The sequence below is a fragment of the Corylus avellana genome, chromosome ca2 (assembly GCF_901000735.1).
Source record: "Corylus avellana chromosome ca2, CavTom2PMs-1.0".
NCBI lineage: Eukaryota > Viridiplantae > Streptophyta > Magnoliopsida > Fagales > Betulaceae > Corylus > Corylus avellana.
The window spans coordinates 19,069,642-19,090,263 of NC_081542.1; the positions used below are offsets into that span (position 1 = coordinate 19,069,642).

At 37.0% G+C, this 20,622-nt stretch overlaps 2 protein-coding genes and 2 pseudogenes across 2 annotated transcripts; 2 read left to right on the plus strand and 2 right to left on the minus strand.

Moving 5' to 3' along the window:
• The first annotated feature begins 921 nt into the window (after window positions 1–921).
• On the plus strand, window positions 922–2,970 carry LOC132171843 (uncharacterized). The gene is made up of 3 exons (XM_059583250.1): window positions 922–1,127; window positions 1,608–1,836; window positions 2,647–2,970. The coding sequence occupies exons 2-3, from the start codon at window positions 1,613–1,615 to the stop codon at window positions 2,738–2,740; spliced, it is 318 nt and encodes a 105-aa protein (XP_059439233.1). The 5' UTR covers window positions 922–1,127; window positions 1,608–1,612; the 3' UTR covers window positions 2,741–2,970.
• Window positions 2,971–4,104: 1,134 nt separating this feature from the next.
• Window positions 4,105–7,022, minus strand: LOC132171349 (pentatricopeptide repeat-containing protein At3g57430, chloroplastic). Its single transcript, XM_059582644.1, has one exon. The coding sequence runs from the start codon at window positions 6,937–6,939 to the stop codon at window positions 4,252–4,254; it is 2,688 nt and encodes an 895-aa protein (XP_059438627.1). The 5' UTR covers window positions 6,940–7,022; the 3' UTR covers window positions 4,105–4,251.
• Window positions 7,023–9,003: 1,981 nt separating this feature from the next.
• The window catches only part of LOC132169245 (pentatricopeptide repeat-containing protein At4g20090-like), a 22,518-nt pseudogene continuing 10,899 nt past the window's right edge, over window positions 9,004–20,622 (plus strand).
• On the minus strand, window positions 10,917–12,478 carry LOC132170234 (cationic amino acid transporter 5-like; annotated as a pseudogene).

A 20,622-nucleotide genomic window follows, 5' to 3' on the forward strand; every position in this document is an offset into this window, starting at 1 on the left:
GTTTAAATTCGCTCTTTTTTCAAATAAGCACCACTTAGCCTACTTATAAAAATCGTAAATTTTTTTCGTATTTCAGATTAAGTGTTTTTTAAAATTGCAATGTCAAACGCCTTACGTTATGCGATATTTTTTTAAAATGCAGATTATTCTTGCAAAATCACAATTTCAAACGTATCCTTAGTCATTTAATTTCTTTTTTTTTTTTTTAGTAACAATGTTATATATAATTAAAACAACTTTTGCATTGTCACAAGCAGTGGGGGAGCCACTTAAGGCTTTGGGGGTGCCGTGAGCTTTTAAATTTTTTTTTTTTTTTTTTTGCTATTTTCCTACCCAAGTTCCACACAGCACCCCCAAAAAAAGAAAAAAAAAAAAAGAAATCTTTCCTCCTTATGCAATTTATCACTTGGCACCCTCAAAAAAATTTTAGCGACACCCCCGATATCAATTGTCTGGTTCCACTGGTCACAAGAATGTAAATGGATAAATTTTGTGCTACAAGCATTAAGTCACTTTGAGTGAGGCTCAAAGCTAACGGAAAAATACTTTACTTGTAAAGTTAATAAGAAAATAAATCAGTAGAAATATTAAAAAAGGAAAAAATGATTCTACTTTTTCAAAAAGATTGGGATTAAGAAAAATATCCGACAAAGTTTTTTGTTTTTAGGTTTTTTTAAGAACCGATTTTCACAAGGATGCAACTCTTAACTTAAAGTGATAAGTTCCTTTAAATTTTTAAAGGTATTTTATCATATAATTTTTTTCAATTTTTATTTTCTATAAAAAAATATTAATCATTTAACTTTGAAAACAATAATCAAGATTAAAAATAATAATAATAAAAAAAAAAATTACAAGGTAAAATACCATAAAAATTCCAAAAAAATACGAGATTGCCTAATAAGGCTAATATTATTCCTCCGAACCGCATAAACCGATTTTCACAAAAACGCAGGTGTATTGGAGACCTGGAGGAGACAGAGACATTGGGCCTCTTTGGTAGCTGTCCGTGAAACGACAGGACCGCTTTCTCGCCTATTCTACGCCCGCTTTCACAATCGCTCAAAAACCAAACCCACAAATGCTATTTTGCTTCTTACATTCCACTATACCCTAATAACATTCAGGTATGCAAAGCTCTCTCTCTCTTTCTCATACGTGGTTATGATCAATTACCAAAGTTGGTTTCTCAGTGCATGCAACCTGTTCGGTAAAATGCCGAAACAAGGTATTGGGTTATAGTAAAGGCTCAAATATGTAAACATCGCTGATGGGTTGCTAATGGTTGTTGGGCGATCGTGTTTTGTTGCATTATCGCGTGCAAGCAACTGCAATAAGTAATGGTTTATATTCCTGTAATAGTGCTAAAATTGGGATTGAATTTGTACAAGTTTTCATAGTTTAGCTTTGCTTGCACGCAGTTGTGGTGTTGAAAGCCCCGAGGTGGTGGCATTGTAGGTCAATAATTTTGGGATTCCTGGCTACATGAATTTTTTCTTAGTACTAAGGATTAACCCCATGTATTTGTGCTTTGAGAGTGTGTTCCTGGAGTACCATTAGGTGCTCGAAATCTGACCAAAAAGCTTCTTCTGTTTTGACTTATGAAGGTGAAATGGCGATGGCTACTGGTGGGCTAAAGAACATTCTGGCCAAGGTAGTCACTGAAGGAGTGAACGAAGCAAGAGCAAGGATATTTGGGCACGTACTTAATCCAACAGGCCAGAGATCACCACACAAGCTGTTACGAAAGAAGCTTATCGGTGACAAAGTTGCTGAATGGTACCCACATGACATCGTGAAGGATGATCCTCTTGTGATGGCTCGTCGAGAACAAGAGTAATCTCTCTCTCTCTACCATGAAATATTTTCTTAGCTTTTTCAACCACATTTTTCTTCGTGGAACTTGTCATGATACCAAGGATTTTAGGATCATGGGCTTCCTTATTGGGTTATGAGAAGAGGTGTGTGTTATGAGAGGATCTTTAAGCAGTTTGTCTTTATGAGTGTGGATTTGGAGCAGTCAACAAAAGCAAGTGTCTGTTATGGTTGCCTGTTTTGTAAAGGCAGGCAGCACCTTATTGGTTCATAGTAGTTGAGCAACTCAGAGAAAAACCTCCACCTTGTTTCTACAAGAGGAGGGAAGCCATTTGAGCTAGAGCTCATACAGCTTTGATTATTAAGTTCTTTATACAATGTGGATAAGCTCCTTAAACTAGTCAATCTAGAAGGTTGGTTATTGCTTGAAGCTTACATTAGGGCTGCAACTCTTTCTGATTGTGAATTTCTTAAATCTCCTTTCAATACAGTGAATATTTTAGCATATCATTATTATTATTTTTTCATTTTCTGAAAATAATTATAAAGAAATTACTTTTGTTTCAGTATTTATGTGTTTTTAGTGTAATTTTTTTGGTATATTTTATGAAATGAAAATTGCTTCTTTTCTTCCTTCATTTGCAATGTAGTCTTGCATTTAGTGCAATCTATTAAGACTGCTTTGTACTTTAAGAAGAATTTCTCCAGAATGTTTTTATGAAGCTTGATTATTTGTACGATATAAGAATTTTTAGTAGCTCTTAATGGTATGTGGATAGGATTCATGCACATTTGAATGATCTCACATATGTGTATATTGTGTTTGCCTAGGCGCTTATCTAAGCTCGAAATGTTGAAGCGTCGAGGAAAGGGAGCACCGAAGAAGGGTCAAGGAAAGCAAGCTGCCAAGCGTAAAAAGAAGTGATATCTTTTAGTGTTGATTGAATTGGATGGAGTAATCTTATTGAATAAGAAGGCTGTTAGTAGACTTTTTGTGAACGCTTAAAAGAATTTTGGTGTTTCAGATTTGATTATCTGACATTCCTTTATCCTTTCTAGTGGTCTTTGTATGATTTGTGCTATGAATCTTAGCTTTTTTAGGCTTTGTGTTATATGAATTGCAGATTTCCTATGTGCTCTAGGAATTTTTCTCAAGTTATTTTTGCCTGAAAGCAGGCTTGAGGATCACTCCATTTTCTTCTGAATAACAGACCTTTTAGTTGTAGTAGTAAATTGTGAGCAACATACATATGAATTGAGCAGCTGCTCCTTGTTCACATGTACATGTGCCTTCCATGCCTACGAGTATTTACGTTTTGCCCTAGCTAGCTTAAGTTCAACCGCGGATATGCTCAGTTTGCTAATTGCAAAGACAGCAAACAAAAAAATTGGAATTTTTTACTCCCTTCGTTTTCTTAGTAAGCAAAGGACCATAGCTGAACAACAATATCCATGTATAGGTATACTAAAGATAAACTTACTAGTCTTGAAACATTATTTATTTGCAAATCCAGGTCTTCAGCATCCAATTGTCATGATTTGTTTTGAGTTAGTCAAAACAATGAACATTTTCATATATTCTTGGCTGCAATCTATTTACTAGCAAATCTAGGGTTTTAGCAGGCTGTACCTGTAAAGAGATTTAGTGAGAGGCTTGAATCTTTTGAGAGTGGAACCAAGTACAATGCATATGAAGTTTATGACACAAAAGGCATGTTGGGTAAGTTCTGTAATTTAAATAGCATATTGAAGTTCATAAGAAGCCATGATGCACTACTCTATGGATGTAAATGGAATGACAGAACTCCATTCAAGTGTAAATATAATTAATTAGAGAAATCATTCTAAGGGCCTATTTGAGATTGTATTTGAAATGCCTAAAAGTAATACTTTAAAAGCCTATTTAAAGAAAACAGTGCTCGTTTGGTAAATAAATTTAAAAGTGTTTTTAAGAGTCTAAAAAGCTTAAAAATAGCCAAAAAACACTTTTGACAAAAGCTTAAAAATGAAGCTTTTGCCTAAAAGCTATTTTTGACTAAAAAGCTCTATTTTTCAAACGCAATCCCAAACAAATTCTAAGTGGGGAGCTTACGTGATAGAAGTGGACATTTCACAACTTGATACATATAAAGAATGCGGGTGTTTTTAAAGCTGTACTTTTTTTTTTCCAAAGAAATTCACACTCCGTATAAACTCCGAACGCTGGTTCTTGAAATTTAGGATCTAGATTTGAGTTGAGCCAAATAGTGATTAAGACATTGACTACCAACAATTTTTAATTCAAACACGTACCCTCATCAACACCTCCAGGCTTCAAGATTTTTTTGAAAACTCAGCCAATTCTTACATGGTATATCTCAATTACAAAATGAATGTTAGAATATAAACAAAATTTTGTTAATTCTTCAGAACAAAAAAAATGAATCCTGGCACCTATCACCAGTAGTCCCCACATGAACAAGTTCCATTCCTAAAATGATGGAACCTCCTCACGTCTCTAACAATGATCTCTCTATCTTCCATCTTCGAGATAAACTTAGAAGCAACATGGCAGTCATTACAAACTCTAAGGTTCTTGGCCACTCTAATGGTAGTTCCAGGAGGGGTGTTAAGAATACCAAAAGCTATAGCCAGTTTCTCACTGTGCCCACAGAGTAAAGTCTCTTTCTCCTCCTCACCAACATTGTGAAGTACACAAGAAGTATCAGGCACATACCCCTCCTTTTTCATCTTTTCCAACAGGATTTCAAGAAATCCATGGAGCTGCTCACTTTGTGGGTGTGACCCATCCCCAGCCACGAACTTATGAACCTCATCACCAAACTCAATCCAACTACACCCAGCTTCCTTTCTTACTCCCATTTCTTTCATCCTTTTCCGGATATCCATTGCCTTTTCCCAGAGTCCAGCAGAAGAGTAGATATTAGACAGTAAAACATAGTGGCTAGCTACATTTGGCTCGAAATCAAGGAGATTCTTAGCTGCAATCTCCCCAATTTCTACATTCTGGTGTATCCGACAAGCACCAAGCAAGCTACTCCAGGCATCTGTCTTGTCAAACCCAGGGGGCATGGTATTGATAAGCTCGTACGCTTCTTCTAGTTGACCTGCTCGACCAAGCAAGTCCACCACACAAGCATAGTGGTCTGGTGCAGGTTCAACCCCGTGGTTCTCTTTCATTCTATGGAATAAATATAGGCCTTCATTTACCATCCTGGAGTGACTACACGCTGCAAGAATTGCAATAAATGTAACTTGATTAGGCCTTAAACCATCGTTCTTGTCTCCTTCTGCTACCATATCCTTAAATAGTTCATAGGCTTCCTCCCCTCTCCCATGCATCCCATAAGCCATGATGAGAACATTCCAGGTGATTACATTCTTGATGGGCATCCGATCAAACACTCTCTTAGAAAAGTTCAAGCAGCCACATTTTGCATACATGTCAACTAGTGCACTACCGACAGCAACATCTGATGCCAATAAGTGTCTGATGGCATAAGCATTGATCTCTTTCCCCTTTGCTAGTGCAGCAAGGGCAGCACAACCCGGCAGAACAGTCATAAGTGTTACTGAATTTGGCTTAAGGGGAACCATGTTCTTATCCTCATAATCATCATCTTTGTTCTTTTCTTCAACTATTTGCATCTCATGTAGCAGGTTGAATGCAACATCATGGCGTCCACAAATGACATAACCAGTGATCATTGTGTTCCAAGATACTATATCTCTGACCTCCATGCCATTAAATATATGTTCTGAGATTTCTGTCTTTCCCATTCTGAAGTACATGTCCATAAGTGCATTCTGCAGATACCGATCCCTCTCCAAACCCCTCTTGATTACATAACCATGCATACCTTCCTTGTCAGAGAACAGTTCACAGCGCACACTAGCTGGCAAAACACTCGACATTGTGGTGGTGTTTGGACAAATTCCATCAAGTTCCATTTGAAAGAAGAGGTTCAAGGCCTTCTCGTGATGCTCATTTTGTGAATAACCAGTAACCATAGCATTATAAAGTGCAATGCTCCTCTCTAAGATACCATCAAAAACTCGGCGACCACTTTCAACTTGTTGACAGTTACAATACATGTCAACCAAAGCACTACCCACAAAAGAATTCTCAAGTAAGTTAGTAGTTTTCAAGGCATAAGCATGAATTTCCTTCCCTCTGTCTAACATCTCCAAATGAGAACAGGCAGGAAGTACGCTTGCAAAGGTGACCCCATCCGGTTTAGTTCCTTCAAGAACCATAAGACGCAAGAACGATAATGCTTCTAAAAACTGATCGTTTTGAGAGAAGGAACTTATCATGGTGTTCCACGAAACCATATCACGATCCTCAAATAACTCAAATAAAGCTTGCGAGTCAGCAACCCTTCCTAATTTAGCATACATAACCATGAAAGCGTTGTTGGTATACGTTCTCCAAATTCCTGTTCTTAAACTAAACGCATGCAGTTGCTTACCAAGCCGCAAACCATCATGGCTACGCAAATTTGAACAAGCTAGCGCGCCACTCACCAAAGTAAATGAGCTAGGCGCCTCATTCTCAAACAGCATTAACCGAAACGCCTCCAAAGCAAGTTCCCACTCCTCAAAACGACACAAGGCAGCAATGATGGAATTCCAAGAAACTTGGTCTCTCTCAGTCATTCTCTCAAACACCTTGTACACGTCCCCTATATCCCCACATTTCCCATACATATGAACAAGGGTATTAGCCACAGTGACCGAAGAGGAGGCGTACCCAAATTTAAAAACGTGGGCATGAATCTGTTTCCCAAGATTTAAGTCCTGAAGTCCCACCACGGCCTTGAGGACAGCCGGGAAAGCGAAGTTGTCGGGTGAAATACCCGCCAGAGCCAACATCTGGATGTATGTCAACATGGCTTCCCGGAAGAGATTGGACCGCGCTTGGGAGCGAAGGGATTCGACCCATGAGTCCTGAGACAAGGGTTTTGCAGAGGAAGCGGTGAGCGTTGTGGTGAGGAGGGGTTGAGAACGAGTGTGTTTTTGAAGGGATGTGGGTTGGTGTTGGTCTGTTTGGAGGGAAGCCAACGTGCGCGAAGAGAATGGCAGAGTGAGAGGAGAAAATGGTTGGGTGTAGTAGCATGACATAGCTGGTAGTTATTACAGTTGTGATGCACTAGACTACTATTCTACTTTCTCAAGTTTTGAGTTTTGGCTGCGATGGGGCTAAAGATGAGAATGACTGAATGTGGCGCAGCAACTATTTGAACACACGTTGTTACGTTTGGTAAACGATTTCGTTTCAACACTATTTATCTCATTCTTTCCATTTTTTCAACATTCTCTTATTTTTCACATTAATTACTTTTTATTACTCTTAAATAAATAAATAAATCATTACAAAACAAAAAATTTCATTTTTTCATACCAAATATTCTTACTTTTTCACTTTTCAAAAAAAAAAAAAAAAAATCTTATTTTTTTTTTACATCAATCAATTTTTGTTACAGTTATCAAACCACTAAAACCCAAAAACCCTTTACCAAACAAAGTATAGTATCCGACAAGAAACTAGTGTGGGACAACTTTATACAAATCATTAAGGATAGGATAAAATGAGAAATGATAGATTTTATTCATTTTTCAACCATCTCTATAATAAATTGATGAATTTACTATTGAATTTGCATGGGGTCTACATGAATATATAAATTTAATGATTTATCTCTTGAATTTGTAAGATGAAATAAGAAAAAAATAGAAAAAATATTGACGTAATAATTTCTAGTGTAAAAGAGATCCACCTTAATGTGTTTACATGAAAAGGGACAGAAATATAGGCTTTTATAGGGGTAATAAAAAAGCACAAATAAAGGGGTGGAACATGAGAGGACCGGGAGACATGTTTGTCCCATTTCTTACTGTTTATTTGTAACTTTGTACTTTTCGTTTTGAGTATATTGTTAGAGAATGGAGAGCCTATCCTTTTTTCCATTTTTTATTGTTTAGGATCTCCCACTATTTTTTTCTTTCGGATCAATAGTGATAAAGATCCTCCTTTATAACTCTTTTTCCCAATTTTAATTCAAAAAAGAAAGGGGGTGGAACACTAGTAAAATGGGTATTTGCTCTGTACACCTTTAGTTATCCTGTTGCACAGAAGCATCATTTCTAGGTCCACACAATGGACAAATTGACCAACATCTGCAAAAATATTTTATCATCAATGGCTTTTTTTTTTTTGTTTTGGTAGAATTTGGAAAATGCTGTTCTTTTCTTTGGAGGGAGGACGGAGCAAAACAAACATAGTTGAGATTCATTAAGTCATCCTCCTTCACAATTAGGTAATGTTCGCCTGGAGATGAAACAATTTATAGCAGCCCAAAGTACGCCCATCGTTGATCTTCAATTGAATAGTCCTTTAAAAGATCAATCATCGTTTAGCACAACCAGCCTCTTCCACTCTTGCATCTCTTGTGGCAGGCTAATTGCGTGATCATGGCGTATATAAATGTGGAGCCTCGTTTGTATCAGATTTAGTTTGCACTCGATCCGGTTCGACTTTGAAAGCGCTACCGTTTAAGTGGAATTTTTTTTATGAGGCTTAGTCCATGGAGGGGATCTATTTTCATTACATAAAACTTCCATATCATCTCTGCTTTTTGTTAACAACCCCAATTTCCTGTTTCTTTCTTTTTTTTTTCTAAGTCCATTAGCTTATGGATTACATAAAAGAGAACGTAAGGAGTAAGAATATTTAGCACATCTTTGGGATTGTGTTTTAGGAGTTTAAAAATAATTTTAATATTCAAAAAGTTTGATTGAAGAAAAAAGTACTTGTTTGGTAAAAATATTAAAAGCACTTTTAAAGGTCTAAAAAGCATAAAAATAGCCAAAAAAATATTTTTGACAAAAGCTTAAAAATAAAATTTTTGCCCAAAAATTCTTTTTAACTTAAAAACACTATTTTTCAAACTCAAACTCAAACAACTTCTTAACTTGCAACCACTGATAGATCAAGAATAAAGGGGGAATCCAGTGAGGGAAATTGCGAAAGGAAAGTTATGACTTCTGAAGTTATAGCAATTGGATAAAAACTAGCAAGTAGCAACTTCATGATGAATTTCTTGCCGCCCCCCCCCCCCCCCCCTTGGCTGTGTAATATATATCATCAGCAAAACACACACAAGAACACCCAGTACTCAAGAGAGAATGGCAGCCAAAGTCTCATCAATTTTCATATACCCAATAAAGTCATGTCGTGGAATTTCTGTTCCTGAAGAGCCCATCACTCCCACTGGTAACTCACCATGATCCACTTCTTCAAATTTTTCTTTTTTGTTCCTTTGGCTGTTCTTCCACCATTGTTTCTTTGACCCATTTGATTATTCTCTCTGTTCTCTTGAAGTATTCTCACCCTGAACATTAATTAGTGTGTATTACACTTTATCAGCTTCTGGGGTTTAGCGCTTTTCTTTTTCAAGTTGAAATTGAGTGCTCAATTGAAAATTTTGATTGATCATCTATAACTTGTAATGTGAATTACTGACTTGCTGAATTTTCCATGGTCAGAACCCTTTCGATTGCTGAGAGCTTTTGACTGAAATTTTGATTTTTAGTAATTGGTGTTCGAAACAGTTACCCCACAATGGAAATTTTATAATTGTTCAATTGATCGGAGGAAAACATAAAAAAGATTTTGGAACTTCAGAGCATTTTTTTTATTAAAAAAAAAAATCAAAACGTAGAAATTTTGGATAGAAGTAATAGAAGCAGTGCATGTATGTATATGCAATTATCTTTTTGTTATCGATCTCTTGAAGAAATTCTAAATTTTGCATATAATTTGGATTATCCATTATATTCCTTTTTTTTTTTGTTTTAATTTTTTATGTGGTTTATGCAAATGCTAATACACGTATCTTAAAAGACTCTATCAGGAGAGTCCTCAAGCTGGGCATCTCTTCAATCCCATGTAAGTTCCCTGCTCTGCTTCACTCTCACTCTCACTTTTCAGTTCTCGCCGTTCCATCAAACAAAGCCTCTGAAACTGAGCCCCCAAAACCTGATGAAATCTTCAAGTCAGAGTCCCAAATTGGGTTCTTACAAGTTGGGTGATTCCACTTTCTATTCACTCATTGAGAACTATGCCGTCTCTGTTCATTCTCGGTCATTAGAGAAGATTTTAGATCGAATGAAACATGAAAACCGAAGGTTTATTGAGAAAAGTATTGTTGTTATGTTTAGAGCTTATGGGAAAGCGCATTTGCCCGAAGAAGCTGTTTACTTGTTTGATAGAATGGTGTGTGAGTTTCAATTTAGGAGGACTGTGAGGTCGTTTAACTCTGTGCATAATGTTATTAAACAAGAAGGTTGTTTTTCTCGGGCATTAGAGTTTCATTCGCATATTGTGGGTAGTGGGAATGAGAATATTTCACCCAATGTGCTTACTTTCAATTTGGTTATAAAGGCTTTGTGTAAGTTGGGATTGGTTAATAGAGCAGTTGAGATGTTTAGAGAAATGCCGGTTAGGAATGCATTCCCGATGTGTTCACGTTTAGTACATTGATCGACGGGTTGTGCAGGGAGAATAGGATTGACGAGGCAGTTTCACTGTTGGATGAGATGCAAATTGAGGGGTGTTTCCCGAGTGCTGCAACATTTAACGTGTTGATCAATGCGATGTGCAAGAAGGGTGACTTGGCATGTGCTGCAAAGCTCGTTGATAATATGTTTCTCAAAGGGTGTGTTCCTAATGAAGTGACTTATAACACCCTCATTCATGGTTTGTGCCTCAAGGGCAAATTGGAGAAGGCAGTGAGTCTATTGGATAGAATGGTATCGAGTAAATGTGTGCCTAACGATGTCACATATGGAACACTCATCAATGGGCTTGCAAGAAAGGAAGAGCTGTTGATGGGGCTCATGTGCTGATCTCTATGAAGGAGAGAAGGCATTGTGCAAATGGGTATGTTTATTCAGCCCTTGTTAGCGGGTTGTTTAGGGAAGGAAAGACTGAAGAGGCAATGAAATTGGGCAAGAGTCTCTTAAATTATTAATATTAAATTAGTAATGTGTCTTTTGAGTTCTCTCTTTCCTCCTACTGTATGGTTATAGAAGAAAAGGAAAAGAATCGCAGAAATTATTATCGCTTAACGCTTGTGCTATGGAAGAGCGGTTAAGCTCCGTCAAAACCTTCATTGAGAATAATTCTTTCTGGACTTCCGATCACTATTTTCAGGCTCTTCGAGCATCTTAATATGAAACACAAGTGGGAAGGAAATTTTATTAAGCATTGGCAGACTGAAGGGTAAAGAAATACAGTAATTTTAAGGCCCTGGTTTGCCATCATCATAAAGACAAAGAGTGTACTCACTGATAACAGGCCTGCCAAGACATCCAAGCTTGAGAAGAAAGCAATACAGGCACTTGAAATGGTAATCAAGAGTGTAGCATTTATAGGGGTTCCTGTCTTTGGATGGACAAGAGCAAACCATGGTGGAATCATGGGGGCTCGTGCAATATGAGTAGTATATCGTGCCTGTCCTAGTGCCCCTACCAGAAGAACAGTGGTCATTCCCTTCAGGGCACCAAGAGCTACCAGGTACTTTGCCCATTTCATGCCCACACTCTGAAAGGCTACAGAATATGCTGCATCCTGATCTATTTCTGCATCATGGAAAGTGAAAGTGCCATTAAGCACTATATCACAGTGATGATGGACATTGATCCAAGCAATCCTAATGGTATGTCTCTTGATGGATTTTTGGTTTCTTCAGCCATGGTGGCAATGTTATCAAATCCACCATAAGCAAAGTAGACAATGGAGGCAGCCTGAAAGATTCCTTTAGCTCCGTTAGGCAAAAAGGGTTTCAAATTTGATGTGTCAGCGTGAGCGAATCCTGCAATTATCACAAATAAAATTACTATCGTGTTAATTGCAGATGCTATCCAGTTTAAGTATGATGTTTTCCTTGTGCTGATCATTGCGATTGCTGCGGCAATTGCCAGGACCGTGACAGCTATCGGATCCAGGAGATTAAACCCTTCGGCGAGGTTTGTGTGGATGCGTAACGAGTTTCGTTGGCGGTTCAGTAGACTTGTAAATCAAGAAGTCCATGCTCTGGCAACTGCTGCAGTTCCAACAATGCTCTCAAGAAGTATGTTTGCAGCTGTTATAAAAGCTGCAAAGTCACCTAATTCAATTCTTAAGTAAGCAAATGACCCTCCTGCAACTGGGACTTCTATTGCAAATTCTATGTAGCAGAAGACAGAGAGCATTGCTGAAACACCAGAAGCAACATAGGACAAAAAAATGGCTGGTCCAGCATGATCATATGCTTCTTGCCCAGTGAGCACAAAGATACCAGCACCAATGACTGAGCCAAATCCAAACCAGGTGAGATCCCACCACGTCAGGCATCGTTTTATATCGTTTTCGCTCTGTTTACGAAGTTCTCCAATCTCCTCGGCATCATTTGATCTGCGTAGGAGACGATCTTTGAACCGAAACCCTATTTGTGATAGCGCAAATCGATATGTGCCCCAGTTTTGGAAGGATTCTTCTGGGAAGAAATCTTGTTTGCTACATCTCCAATAATTTCTTGGTTGGACATCATCACCCGATTCTCCCACAGAACCCATGTTATTGTTTTTCCCCTGTATTCTCTGCCATTACTAAAGGGCAATGTCGACACTGATGAAAAAAGATAGGAAGATTGGTGCTGTTATATAACCTTCATATCTCACCAAGTGTTGTTTTATTTGTGTGGAATTGTGAATTTTTTCATATATTTTCCTCGATAATTGGTAATGAATGTGTGGTTGCAAGCCCTGTGCACAATGGTTGACTTGGAATTGACAATGCTGACAAAATAGGATCTTGTTTTCTACCAGGCACGGCAGACAAGATGCCGAATCTTTTGGAAAAACTGTAATTGGACTTATAGAAAGGCAACTTGCTTTGTGCTGTGAAGATTTCAACGATATTGTTCTAATTTCTTCTTTTTTATCGAAAGAGTCCAGATATTTTGTAGGTGTCAAACCAATCTCTATTGGACGTCACGTGAAACGAATATGCTGAGTCTAGAATCCAAGAATCTACAGGATGCTCTGAATTAGATACAACAGAAAGCATATGACTATCAGTATCATCTGAATTGTCTTCCACTACGTTCACAGACCTTGAGGAACCTTTATTCTCGTGGTCCTTATTCTTCTTCCGGTCTGGACAATCCCACTTTATGTGCCATTTCTTCCCACACTTATAGCAATTGATGTCCTTCCACTTCCTAGACTTTGACAGAAAATTCTTGCCATTCGAACTACCATTGTTACTACTTCTTCTTCTTCCACGCACTTGGTTATCCTTTACAACTAGCCCTTCTCCTGAAAAATTTTCATCACTGATTATCTTCCACTAATGAAAAGCCAACAGGGCTCTTGTAACTTCCTCTAACTCTAAGGACTTTTTCCCCCATGTTAGAGTTCTAACCAAATTCTCATACGTAGGAGAAGTTGGGAATGAATTCAATAGCATCAATGCCTTGTCTTCGTCTTCGAATTTCACATTAACTCTCTTCAAATCGCCGATTACCTGATTGAACATGTTGATGTGTTGGCTCAAATCCGAGCCCTCCGCCAACTTCAAGCCGTACAATCGCTGCTTTAGATAGAGCTTGTTCATCAACGATTTTGACATATACCGACTTTCCAGTTTCAACCAAACTGCCGCCAAAGATTCTTCGTCCATGACATGATACATCACGTCATCTCTCAGACAAAGTCGAATAGTAGCCACCGCTTTTGCCTCAAGTTCCTTCCAATCTATGTCTGGCATACCTTCTGGTTTCGTTCCATATAACACCTTCACCATCCCTTGTTGCACCAGAAATCCTTGACCTGTCTCTGCCATAACCCGAAATTACTGGATCCATCGAACTTCATCACGTCGAATTTCGCAGAAGATGTGCCAATCTCAGCTATCGTAAAACTTGGCTCTAATACCAATTGTTGTTACCGTGCACAACAATGATGAATAATATGGAATCGAAAAGAGAGAGATCAAGAGAGAGTCGAGACACAAATTTACATTGTTCGGCAATGTGCCTACGTCCACAAGAGAGAGTGCGGCTATATTTTACTATTCAATAATATAAGGTTACAACATAACATATTTGTAGGAAAACCCTAATTGTAAGTATTTTGGAAAACCCCAAAATACCCACCCATAACTTATTTGTCCACTGGCCCACATAAACTAATTACACCCAATAGGAAAATAGTAGAATATGAGCCACTTGTTCCAACTGAGAGTGAGTGGTTAATATACTTAAGTTGTCTTAGAGCCTATTTGAGATTACATTTGAAAATAGAACTTTTAAGCCAAAAAGAACTTTTGGGGAAAAATTTCATTTTTTAGATTTTGCCAAAAGTGTTTTTTTGGCCATTTTTAGGCTTTTTGGATCATTAAAAGTGCTTTTAATTTTTTTACCAAATAAATACTTTTTTCTTTAAACGGACTTTTTGAATGTTAAAAGCACTTTTAGACCCCTCAAACGCAATCTCAAACAGGCCCTTAAGCTCATTAGCTTAAACTTTTAGGTTAGTTGGTTTTCTAAATGGTATATTAATGTACTATTTGTTGACTCTCTTGATGGTTCTTTCACTTTCTTTAAAGCATTTCCGTGTAGTTTTAATATTTTAGTCTATGAAGTTATACTATAATGGAATGTTGTTTTGAAGTAATTTCGTTTTTTCTCTATAAATGATGAGAACACACTTTTTGAAAAAGATGAAAAATGAAGTTTTTTTTTAAAAAAGTTGTTTTTTTTTTTTTTTGGATATAAAAGGCCTTTCCCCAACAGTGTCCCAAATACGCTCTAAATAAAAAATACATTATAACACCTTCGTATCAAAGTCCTCAAAATTGTTACATATGTGAATAAAATCCTCGGAAGAATTAAGCTTTTAATTATAAAAGATCCTTTATGTTGATTCAAGTCTAATTACAATTGCTAGATCATTTTTGTAACATAGATTAGTATCAAACAATTTTTATTGATCAAACATTAAAATATCAAATAAACAGAATTAAGAAAAAAAATTAAAAAAGAAAAAAAAAAGAAAGGGAACAATTTAAAATGTAAAAGGTTGTGGTAACAATTGAAACTATAGCCTAGGTTCGAACTCATTGGCTGATGCAAGTCTTATTAACCATGAAAATTTAGTTAGTCAGCCACAATGTGAAGAATTTTCTCATTACATATAACTGGAGTAGAAAATTTTCATGAAAGTATTGTGGCTTAGAGGCACATACCTTGTCTATCACTAAAACTACATGGTAGTTTGATTCTTCAAGTCTCACCCTTTCAATCGCTCCAACAAGTCTGAGTCACCGAGCTTATATATTTGATATCTTTCTCCTTTAATCCTATACCTGAAACGTATAGTACTTGCCGTCTTGACTTTCCAATAATCTTCCCCTCCATTTGGTTGCATCCGTAGCACAAATTCTCCTTGCATTTCATAGAAGTCGAGAATCTTTAGGCTTCCCAGGTGCTGGATTCCATAGGGTACCTCATTCATTCGTGGGCATGGCCCAATCTCTAGTTGCTCAAGAACAGGCAATGATCCTATGCCTATTTCCACTATCTTTAAGTTTTTCAACTCTCTAAGTGTGAGCTTCTTGAGTTTTCGAAAACCGCCATCCTCAAAATGCAGCTGCTCCGCATCATATGCATGATTGAGGGTAAGGTTAATTAGATTAGGCAAAGCCTGGACAAACGGCAGTGGATCTTCCTCTAATGACGAGAAAAGTAAGACTAGTGTGACTAGATTCTGAAGCTCTGAAATCCAGTTGGGCAACTTCTCCAATCGCCTCCTTAGAGCGATATGCTTTAAAAATGGAGGTGGTGATGAAATTGATTGTAAGTCTATAAACTCATCTTCATTGATTGAGCCTACAATCAAAATTTCAAGGTGGACCATATTTTCTACGGAGGTACAGAGAGCCCTCCCACGTTTTGCAGTCATATTTGAAATGCCCAACATCCTCAATTGATGTAACTTTCCGAGCTCTTCAAATAAAACAACCCCATGATGATTTGCCTCAACAAGTGTTAGGGCCTGCAAGTCCTTTAAACATCCAACCCTTTCATGTACTTTTACGCCTCGCAATGAATAAAAGGTACTTTTAATTTCCAAGTCATGAGAATGAGCCAAAATCTGTCTCAGCTTATAAAGCCTAAATATCTCAATTGGTAGCTCACGCACTGCGGTTTCCGCGACATTTAGTGTCTGCAGATTATGTAGCCTACCCACTGACTTTGGAAGTATCTTCACTTTTGTTCTCCTCAAACTTAAGTACTTCAAATGGAATAAATTACCCACTTCTTGAGGAAGATAATCAATAGGAGCATCTTCAAAATCTAACACTTTCAAAAGCTTGAACTTTTTGAACAATTTAACTATGAAAGAATTGGGCATTTCATTAATGTTGAAGAGAAAAATAGAACGAACCCGAGAGTACTCACTTGTCTCAAAAAAATCTTCTCTAGCATCGTGGATGGATAGGCACCGACTTATACCATGGGAAGTGGTATCACCCACTTCCAAAACTTGAGCGAAATTCAACTCTCTAGCCTTCGATAGGATGGTTTCATGTAACAGATCATGGATTCTATACTTTCTATACATCTCATTATCAAGCTCCCCAAATGAAACTTGAACCAAGTTTCTGTGGTTGAGCTCCTTCAAGTATTCTTCTGCCACATCTTCCAATGATTTTCCCTTCTTTCCCTTTATAAAGCCCTCAGCTACCCATAGTCGAAGTAATCTTGCACCTGTGATTGAGTAGTCCTCTGGAAAAATGCCGAAGTACAAGTAGCAAGACTTTAGGTAGCATGGAAGATCATGATAACTAAGAGAGAGAATTTTTGTTACATTTGTAAGGTGTGGATTACATTCAAGCTCAGAACTGAGGCTATTATGCAACTTTTTCCATTCAAATGGCACCTTTTCCTTTGTTGACAGAAGACCACCTATGGCAACAATTGGAAGTGGCAAGCCTTCACATTTTTTGACAATGTCCATCGACAGTTTCACCAACTCTTTGGGGCAACACCTCTGAAACTCGGACTGGAATGCCTTTCTACAAAACAATTCCCAAGCCTTGTCTTGAGACAGAGGTTGTAGCTTGTGGACCTGATCGAATAAAGATTCTTTACAAGAAACACCAATGAGATCACTACGTGTTGTGATCATAATCCTGTTGCCTCTGTCATTGCATGGTAAAGCATGTTTCACAATTTCCCAAAACTCTATCTTCCACACATCATCAAAAACCACAATATATTTCTTTTGCTGTAAATATTTCCTGAGTTGGCTAATTAGTGTGATCTCGTCTATCATGTCTATTTTCCTTGGAGTCATTTCATTTTCATGGTAGACTTGCTTTATCATGGACATGAGTATCTTCTGGACATTGTTTGATTGAGACACTGTGATCCAAACATGACAGTCAAAATGTCCTTTCACTAATTCATTCTCATATACTTTCTTAGCAAGAGTTGTCTTACCAACTCCGCCCATGCCTACAATTGAAATCACAGAGCGTTTAGATGCTCCACCCACCAACAAGCTTACGAGCTCATCCCTCGTAGACTCAATGCCCACAACTTCATCTTCCTTAATGAAAAGTGAACCCACTCTAGGGTCATGCCATGAAACATTGGATTCACTGCTACTTGATCCTTGCTCTACGAAACGAAAACCATATCTTTCACTTCTTTCTTTGATTTCACGGATTGATATTTTGATATCGTGAATCTTGGTAGCTATGTCATGACGTGGTTTTAGTTTTTTGAATATGCGGCCAATTTTATGGAGAAGACCAATAAGACTTTGCTGATGACGATGTTGTGCCATGTGAAGAACATATTCATCTATTACGTCTTCTATATGATAGGCTACTTCTCTCACTTGTTTCACCCATGTTTTGACGCCATCTTGAAGGTCTCCTTTATCTGCATCTTTGAGGAAACATTGGACGCTCTCAAGTTCATCTCTAATGTCCACAACATCTCGGTGGACACCTCTTAACAATTTTGATTCATGAGAGATCAACTGAACTAGCTCATTGATGACAAGGATCACAACGGTTTCTGTCATGGTTTCCTCTTTGATCTTCACCTAGTGAATGATATTGTCACAGTTAGAAAAGAATTTGGGCTAACTAACCCATCCCAAGCGCATAGCAGGACATGACACTTACTAAGAACTGTTTTTGTATTTTATAAAAAATAAAAATATCATTAAAAAGTGAAATCGTAACTCAAATACACAGGAATATACAAGAGAAATACCAAGCTGAAATGAGAAAAAAAAAAAAAACAAAAAAAAAAAAAACAAAAGAAACTAAAAAACTAAAAACTAAAAACTAAGCAAATTGAGAAAGACAAATGGAAATGTTCAAAGGTAAGGAGTATTGAATAACAAAGACTATTTATTCTAAGAATTGATATTAAACCTAACTGAAACATTTTCTTACAATTCTATTTCATCCAATAACCAAGTATTTGCACTACCAAATTAAATTCTATTTCATCCAAGAACCATGTATTTGCACTACCAAATTACTTAAAAAAAGGTCAATTAGAGATCTATAAATAACGCAACAAAACTTAATAACAAAATAAATTTTCTAGTTAAAGTACTCCATAACTGCCAAACACAATAACTCAAAAATCCCAATTCCTCTCTGAGATATATTCTCCCCGCAGCATAGTTTGAGTCCAATGTACTTATAAACTACAAACTCCAACTCTAACAAATACAACGACATACTTATTGAAACCTCTACATCTAACCATACTCCAACAATCAGTTAACTAACTATCTCAACTCGAGGAACCTCCTGCTAATTCTGAAATTAAAAAAATAAGAAATAAAAACAAACAAACAAATTAAGAATGGGGGCTAATGCTGAGTAAGAAGCATAGATAATAGGATTAGAAAATGTCAATCATTCCTCACAACCATAAGTAATATAAACTAATGCATTTACCAAGTGCATGTAATTTTCTCAACGAACAAGTAAAAGAAAATGTCCAGCAATATAAAAATAATTTTACTTTCATGAACATGGTTCAAGAATCGCATTTAAACAAGAAAAATGATATTTTTCAAATTCCATTAGCTAAGCAGCATACCTCGCTTGCTACCAAACCAAGTTGCCTTCCAAAAGTTGTAACAACTTACTTGTGCTCAAAACTATTTATAGCAACTGATAAAAGCTTGAAAAACTACTATTTATTCCAATAAACTAAATTTAAAATAAGAAAAACCAATACTATAAGTAACAATAATAACATAACAATAAATATGCCCTAATTCATAAAGCCTCAACCTCATTTCTACAACCAAACTAAACTTGGCAGGCCTTAAACTAAGGAGTAATACTAAAAGTCTCTCTTGTGTATTTTCAAGATTGATGTGACATCTAAAATCACCATTGCGATTGTGATTGATCACTATTGAATTTTGATCAATTTGTAAATTTAAAAACCACCTCATTTTTTGAAGACACAAGAGTGACTTTTAAAATTACTCCAAACTAAGACATGACAGCATTGAAATTTCCTCCAAATTCTTCCAAACACCCCATTAGTGCACATACATAGCTGTCAAATGCTTCCCTATCCTTTACCACCCCTAACAAAAGCACACAAGCCAATAATGACCACTCTGAATGCTTGATCAGTACCTCAATTTCTTCTGCTAACCTGCTAATAATGTCTTAGATACATTCGCATAAATAATGTTTATTTGTTTACAATTAACGATAAGTTCTGTATTTCTCATCCCATAACCATCATATAGTTCAGTACGAGACCCAGCATTTCATACATGCCCATCAAACCCCTATAAACTACATGACCATGTTTCAGCGGTCACACATTTGGTCTCTGCTTTTTGACAAGCATACCAATTCTAAGGCGAAGACAACCATATTGTCAAACCTGCTTCTTAGCTAGCCTGCGTCAAGAGTTAAGCGTTCAAATAGAAGAAATAATCTTGCAGCAGATTCTGCAACAAAGAAACATCAGAAAATCCTACTCCATTTAGTTCTACGAAGCCCAGAGAAGTATCACTTCCCCCTATTGTAAGAATCACTTTGACTATTTTATTCAACTATTTTTCGTTCTTTTATTCACCAATATTATGTCATTCATATTTCCTTCTTCCAACTACTTCTCATAAACTCAAACACAAACAATCTAAATCTTCCCCTCTTAAGCAAACCCAACGAAACCAAGAATACCCACAACCCAAAAACAGAAAACCCACATAAAAATCCAATCTTTAAAGCAAAAGAAAAGGATGCCAAAAAGAAGAGTCACGCTCAAGACACCCAAAAAAAAAAAAATCTATGCTCAAAAGAACGTTGCAGAAACTAGAGGAATTTGAAGCTTTTACCTTGAATTACGTTTGGTATGCTGCATTGAGTTTGACAAAAATGTTGCCAGAGGAAGGTAGCTTGCGGGTGGTGAGATGACTGCTGTTTTTAACTTGTGTGGTAGCCCAAACGATGGAGAAATTAGCTTCAGTTTCAGTTAAAAGTATGGAAAAGTTATAGGCACAAAAACAGGGGTCTTCGCTTTACATAACCATCTTAACCACAGATAAGAGTATTATATATGCTTCTGATTTGCCTTCTATTGGCTCAACTAGTTTTCTTTTCCATATTCGTATGATGCTTTACAGGAAGAAATTTCTGTTCAATAAGTAATTCTCCTTGGAAACTCATACCCTTTTGACCATTTCTTAATA

Excerpts from the sequence above, each read along its gene's own strand:
- LOC132171349 (XM_059582644.1), bottom strand. The coding sequence starts at position 6,939 with ATGTCATGCTACTACACCCAACCATTTTCTCCTCTCACTCTGCCATTC.
- LOC132171843 (XM_059583250.1), top strand. The coding sequence starts at position 1,613 with ATGGCGATGGCTACTGGTGGGCTAAAGAACATTCTGGCCAAGGTAGTC. Across the intron at positions 1,837-2,646 it reads ATGGCTCGTCGAGAACAAGA|GCGCTTATCTAAGCTCGAAA; the intron begins GTAATCTCTCTC and ends GTGTTTGCCTAG.